The sequence below is a fragment of the Gekko japonicus genome, unplaced genomic scaffold (genome assembly GCF_001447785.1).
Source record: "Gekko japonicus isolate JY-2015 unplaced genomic scaffold, Gekko_japonicus_V1.1 scaffold3176, whole genome shotgun sequence".
In the NCBI taxonomy this organism is placed as follows: Eukaryota; Metazoa; Chordata; class Lepidosauria; order Squamata; family Gekkonidae; genus Gekko; species Gekko japonicus.
In genome coordinates this window covers 70,637-77,714 of record NW_015164296.1, presented here as the reverse complement: position 1 = coordinate 77,714, position 7,078 = coordinate 70,637, and the positions used below count along the sequence as shown (strand labels likewise).

The 7,078-nt window shown below is 49.2% G+C and overlaps 1 protein-coding gene across 1 annotated transcript in view; it reads right to left on the bottom strand.

The window, feature by feature from the left end:
• Positions 1 to 7,078, bottom strand: part of DROSHA (drosha, ribonuclease type III) — a 155,264-nt gene that overhangs the window by 85,852 nt on the left and 62,334 nt on the right. Inside the window, exons 15-16 of the mRNA XM_015408795.1 lie at positions 3,184 to 3,291; positions 719 to 857 (exon numbers count right to left, since the gene is read on the bottom strand). Coding sequence (XP_015264281.1) covers positions 719 to 857; positions 3,184 to 3,291 — 247 coding nt within the window. The remainder of the gene's footprint in view (positions 1 to 718; positions 858 to 3,183; positions 3,292 to 7,078) is intronic.

Below are 7,078 nucleotides of genomic sequence, written 5' to 3'. Positions count from 1 at the left end.
GGGGAGGACTCTGCAACGTACCTGGCTGCTTCTTGCTCTGACTGAGGGCTGCTGGGAGCAGGGGGTGGGGGTTGTTGCATGTGCCCGCCCCCTGGGCTCCTTACTGCCGGAGCTCTGCTCCTGTGCACTCCTGTAGGAAATGACCCCTGCTTGTTGTACCTGGAATGTCTTTTCCCACCCATTATGACTACCAGTTCTTCACAGGGAGCAAAGACTTTTTCAGGGAGAGGGAGAGGGAGAGAGGGGGAGAGGGAGAAGGAGAGAGAGAGAGAGGGAGAGGGGCCTCTCCTGTGGACAGGTCTGTGCAAGAAAGTTCCACTCAGGATTGAGACTCCCGTCCCTTCCATTCTGGTCAGTGATGTCTCTGGCTCCTTCTCTCTGAAGAGTCACCAATCAGGGCACCAGGAGACTCTAGGTTTCCATTACTGATGCTTCTCAGCACCACTACGCTCAATAGGCTTGCCATGTCCCCCCGGGGGGCGGGGAAACCCCCACCCCAGAGGCCCGTTCCCCGCCGCCGGAGGATCGGGCCCCCGTGGGGAACCCCACCCCCAAAGCACGCAACGTGCACGTCACCCGGAGGTGACGCGGCCACTTTACCTTCTTCTTGTAGAATCGGGGAGCAGTTTACATGCAGGAGAGAAACTGCCTCTGTAAACAGCCCAGAGTTAGGGGGGGGGGGGGGGGGGGGGGGAACAGAACAGAACGTGCAGCCTACCTTTCTTCCTCATATGCATATGATGGACTTTTCTGTCTCCGTATTTGGGTTGCCGGATGCCGCAGTTTGAGAGGGAGTTTCTGGCGTGGTCTGGATTCATCCCAAAGTTCAAGTGATGGCTTGGATGAGTCATGGCGAGCTGGAAATGCAGAGACGTGTATTGAGCGCGTGTGCTGAGGCCAGGGGTGCTCTTAGGGAAGGGGTTATGGCTCAGGGGCAGAGCATCTGCTTGGCATGCAGACGGTCCCAAGTTCAACCCTCAGCCTCTCCAGTAAAAAGAAAGGACCAGGCACGAGGTGACATGAAAGGCCTCCACCTGAGACCCTGGAGAGCTGCTGCCAGTCTGAGTAGACAATACTGGCCTTGACGGACCAGTCTAATTCAGTATAAGGCAGGTTCAATTGACAACAAGGGCAGCTGTCTGGGGCCCTGTGCTGGGGGGGGGCTGCCCATCCCTAGCCCCCCCTAAAAGGAGGAGGAAAAAAACAACAGCAAGCTCCTACCATCCCGTTGCAGCTAGCTTTCTGCTGCAGGTCTGGATCTGCCCATCTTACACAGGGTTAGAGATGTGAAGGCCCGGGGGAAAAAACGGAAAAATTCAGGAAAAAAATGTTTTTTTCCCCGTTTTTTTTCCTGAAGCCTTTTTTTGTTTTTTTTCCGAAAAATTGGAAAAATTGAAAAAAAGAAAAGAAAAAAAATGATTTTGGAACGTTTTATTTTAACATGATGAATAAAATATTTTAAGACAAGGTGTTCAAATATTTTCCAAATCATTTCTAAAAAATATATATGGTATCAGATTGATCTAATTTCTGTGCACTGAGGACAAGCAAGTCCTAGGTTACAAACTGAACTCTCCAAAGCAAGAACAAGATGCATTTCTTCCTTTAGGAGGTGCTATTGTCAGAAGAAAAGGAAAAGGTTTCAGTTTTATTTTTGCATGTGGGTGGGTATTCTGTTTGTAGTAATTGTTTGGATACACTATATTTTTAATATGCTAGTTGTGATAATTTCATGCCGAGTAAAAATGTCCATAGTCATATTTTATGTTCCTAAAGTAACAGAATGACTTTCAATCTAGAAAAGACAAAAGAAATGCTAATGTAGCATTTTTTTCAATTTTTCCGAAAATTTCCGCTTTTCCCCGAAAAAAACTGGGGGGAAAACGGGTTTTTTTCCGAGCTTCAAAATTTCCGGAAATTTTACATCTTTACACAAGGTGGGGGCCTACTCCTTGCTTGGCCCATCCAGGGAGTGGCAATGATTCTGCCCCCCCCCAGTCCACCCCTGGCTGTGGTGTATCCTGTTAACCCCTCCAAACACATGTATCCGTCACATTACGACACATTTGAATTAAGAAATATAAAAGTTCAAAATGAAAACTAAGCGGAAGTTATGAGTCTGAAATCTATTTGGTGCTGAAACATTTAAACAAGAGAAGACTATGCTTAACAAACATTTTCCTGTCTGCCTATTTGTTCTGTACCAGTACTGAGCACACAACTTGTTAACTTCTGCTGAAAACAGCAACAAACGGGTGGGATCCGATGCCACTGAGCTTTCCTCCAACGGAGAAAGACTTCCTTCGACAAAGAAAGCCGCTACTTCTCAGTCAGAAAAGTCATTCTCCACTGGAGGGAGTCTTTCTCTCTCGAAGGAAGTCTTAGTGAAAGAGAGTCATAGAAGAGAGATTCAACATAATAACATCAGGAAGTCATGGAATCCAACCCACTGTCTGATAACAAACCAATCTGTAATACTACGGTCTTCACCACAGTACAACCTTAGTATTAAAAGGGGGAGGCTAAGTAATCCCTTGTTTAGAGAAAAATTATTTTTCAGATACCTGGGCAAACCACTCAGGGATATAACAGATGATATCATTTTAATACGTAAATCATGACAAAATAGCAAAAGTCAACTCTACTGCAAGGATGGTTAACTGGCACAGACCAAGTCTCTATCCCCAAATGTCCTTGCTACCCCTACCAAATCCGGATGCTAAAAACCACAGGGACACTTTCTCTCATAAGGACAATAAATGTTGTTGTTTGGAGAGAGATTTTATCACTCTTGGATATTCCACGTCAGTTTTGGATTTATGCATGCAATATGCAAACGATATGTTAATGTTAATGCTAGGCTGAACACACGCGCTTCACAGGTGTGGCAGCGACACTTTATCCAACGACTCTCAAGGAGGTTGGGGGTGCGCAAAATATACTTCCAAAGCCTGCTGAAGATACAGAAAGCGCCTGGTTTGCGGAGACGGAAGTACCGATCTGAGTGAGGCAAGTCCAAACAGTCAGGAGTTCCTTCTTTCGGGGTCCCAGGCCTCTTCCAAAAATCCGATGCAAACATATTGATATGTCCACCTGTTTCTCATTCGCACCATACTTCATGAATTTGGTTTTAATAGGATATGGACAACATTCAGACGTGTACAGATTTCACTGGCTGCTTACCTGCAATAAACAGCGGTCTGTAAAAGTATAGCCTATCAGTTCATCCAGATGCATCAGACATTGATGGTAGCGAATGTGGTGAGTCAGGACCGGGAGCATCATGGCATGCTGGGGAAAGAATCAAAAGCATTAGTTTTTCTGAAGGAGGCAGCATGTCAAAGTGCAACAAACACCTAGCAACGATGCTGCAAAAACTCAGGGTAACTGTGCGAACATTCAAAGCGATTCACAAACATTCTCTCAGCAAGTCTTCTTGAGAGCCAGTCGGGTGTAGCGGTTAGGAGCGTGGACTCTAATCTGGGAGAACCGGGTTTGATTCCCCACTCCTTCACATGCAGCTGTTGGTGTGACCTTGGGTCAGTCACAAGTTCTCTCGGAGCTGTTCTCTCAAGGGCAGTTCCTGAAAGAGTTCTCTCAGCCCCACCTACCTCACAGGGTGCCTGTTGTGGGGAGAGGAAGGGAAAAGAGATTGTAAGCTGCTCTGAGACTCCGAGTGAAGGGCGGGGTATCAATCCAATCTCTCTCTCTCTCTCTCCCCCCTCAAAGCTGAGGAGTGGGGTGGGAGATGACCAGGATCTTGCTTTGCTCACTGAGGTTGAGCTTTTTGGTCCAAAATTGGAGCAGCTACACGCCCCAAAGCACTTTCAACAAAACTGATAGAACAACAGCCCCACGAATACCTAACCCCAGAAATATTTTTAACATATACTTGTCTAATTCTAAGGGCACAAAATATAAACTTTGCCATAGAAACTCGCCTATCATTGCTAGCCAAAAGACCGAACAGATAATAGTCATGTGAACAGCGATCAGATCTGCTCAATAAAGGCAATATATATTTAGCTCTTATAGACAAATACAAATAACAGCTAAATACAAAGTGAGGTAAAACTTCCAATTGCAGCTCTACCACCAAGGGCAGAGTCTCTGGGGACGGCTAATACCCTCGCAGCGACCTGACAATTCTGCAAGTGTTAAAATATTTAGAAGAAGAGATTGGATTTATACCCCGCCCTTCCCTCGCCGTCTCAGAGCCGCTTACAACCTCCTTTCCCTTCCCCTCCCCACAACAGACACCCTGTGAGGTGGGTGGGGCTGAGAGAACTCTTTCAGGAACTGCCCTTGAGAGAACACCTCTGAAAGAACTTGTGACTGACCCACGCTCACCCAGCAGCTGCAGGTGGTGGAGTGGGGAATCAAACCCAGGTTAGAGTCCGCGCTCCTAACCTCTATACCAAACTGACTCTCTAGCCAAGAAATGGGGGGAACAACATCTCCCAGTATCTAAGTTAATAGTCCAATCCTAAGGACAAGGACCATCTTTTAAACCCAAAGAAGTCACCCTGCTGAGAAGGGTGTGACTCTTCTTAGTCCTCTGAGCCATTTTGGGGGGAGGGGACTGGGTAGCAGAAGCAGAAGGGTGTGACTCTTCTTAGTCCTCTGAGTGTTGGACTTTGATGTCCCCCCGTTTTCCTAGCATTTTAAATCAGAAAATATCTGAGCCATTTTGGGGGGGAGGGGACTGGGTAGCAGAAGCGTGCATCTTAAGCTCCTTCTGTGGCATAAAACTCTGGACTTGTTATATTCCCTTTTAAACACAGAATATACACGGATGATTCGTTTACCCTCCATTGGGCAGGGTGAACATTATTTTATTTCCCATTCCATTAGGCAAATGAAAAGGAGATTAATAAAACATCGGCCTCCACTTTGTGCAAAGTATGTGAATAGAAGAGAGCAAAAAAAGAGGGGGGGGGGAGAAAATCCCTGCACATTAGCCAACTAAAATGTTGCGTGCATGAACGAGCGATTCGTTTACAGAAGCAACTGCAGGCACGGAGCCTGCCCGATGATTCTGCGTTGCCGCCTGAAGCCTCCTTGCTTTTAAACAGCTTGGATCTCTCTTGCCCACGCAAAGCCCCTCCTGCAAAAGCGGCAGAGGCTGTGGCTCAGTGGTAGAGCACCGTCTCCATAGGTAGACCCTCCCAGGTTCCATTCCTGGCACCTTCTCTTTAAAAGGATTAGGTGCCGAGGGATGTGAACAGGGGTCATTTCCTGCGGGAGCGCACAGGAGCGGAGCTCCGGTAGTAAAGAGCCCAGGGGGCGGGCACATGCAACAAGCCCCGCCCACTGCTCCCAGCAGCCCACAGTCAGAGCAAGAAGCAGCCAGGTAAGCTGCAGAGCCCCCCCCCCCAGGCCCCAACAGTCCAGTGGCACTTTTAAGACCAAGTTTTATTCAGGTACAAGCTCTCCCTCCTCTGCGAGGACAGATCTGCACGTCCAAAACAGTCCAGTGGAGCCTGAGCGGTGGGTGTTGCCTTCTGACACAGTTCCAGTGATGTCAGGGGGTGTGGCATATGCAAATGAGTTATGCTAATGAGCTCCTGTACCTCTTTTTCTACAAAATGACCCCTGGATGTGAAAGTCCTCAGCTTCAAAGAGCAGCTGCCGGTCTTGGCCAAAAAGACTGACTTCTACGGGCTCTGCAGGAAGCGGCTTTGTGGATTCGCAATTCATTCGTGATACGGGCATAGACTTGCAAGGGGGAGAGAGGAAAGGCTGGATAGGCCGATAGGCGGGGGAGGCCTGGAACTCCACCTCCCCTTGCGCCCTTTGCGTAGCCTGCACTGGGGACCGCCTCACACAGCCCATCTAGTGAAAATATTGCGGAATTAGGGTCTAGATGGAGCCTCAGTCCCCTGCAAAAACCCGTGGCATTTTAATTTCTATAGCCATTAGCCTCTCTATAGTTCAGAGGTCATTTCGGGGGGGATCGCGGGGGATCGCGGTTCCCCCGGGTGAGGTGCGAGGGGGCGGGGCACACAATGAAGCCCCGCCCCCTGCTTCCGGCCGCCTGGCTTCCAACCCTCATTCAGCCAGGAGGAGGCAGGAGAAGAGGGAGGGTAAGTTGCTTCCTCCCCACCTCTCCCCACCCCTGCCCCCAGGGAGGGCCTTGACGGGGCTTCCTCGCACTCCTGCCGGCCTTGCAGGTCCACCACCGGGCCCCTGATGTCAGGGGGTGTGGCATATGCTAATGAGTTATGCTAATGAGTTCCCCTAGCTCTTTTTCTACGAAACTACCCCTGCTATAGTTGAATCTTTCGTTCTGTTTCCCAGGAAGCTTCAGGACTCGGCTGGTGCCGTGGGCTTCTGGTAATGATAACCCTGTACAAGACTCTTGCCTTAGAGGAGGTTGATACATTCCAGAAGCTGGTGGTGTCACTATCAGAATCTAGACAGGTAAGTTAGTTGAATCCAGCTTCTTTGACTCTCCTTGACTTTCCGAGAGCTTCCTGACCCCAGAGATAGAGAGAAGGGGGACGGCTTCAGGTCCGTTCTAGTCAATTCTAGTCTGGCCTCAGTCACACCTGTCATAGTCCTACGTGATAGGTACGTCAGCAGCTATAGGTCCAAGAAAGATATATACCTCTGGTTTACTCAGAGCAATTTTGGGGCTAGATAATGAAACTGAAGCTCAAATACTTTGGCCACCCAATGAGAAGGGAGCACTCCCTGGAGAAGACCCTGATGCTGGGAAAGACTGAAGGTCAAAGAAGACGGGGACGGCAAAGGATGAGACAGTGTCATCGATGCAACGAACATGAAATTGAGCCAACTTCAGAGGACGGCGGAAGACAGGAGGGCCTGGCATGATCTGGTCCATGGGGTCGCAAAGAGTCGGGACTCGACTCTGTGACTGAACAACAACAAAAAAAATTGGGGGGCAGGAACGCACAGGAACGGAGTTCCGACTGGCTTCAGAGTTGGCCACGCCCACTACAGCCAAAACCTCTGCGTTCCTGGCTACAGAGGGAAGGCCTGGAGAGCAAACCCTCCCCCCCCCCCGGCGACTCCGAGGCCGGGGGGCCAGGGGGGGCCCTGGAAGGATCGGGGG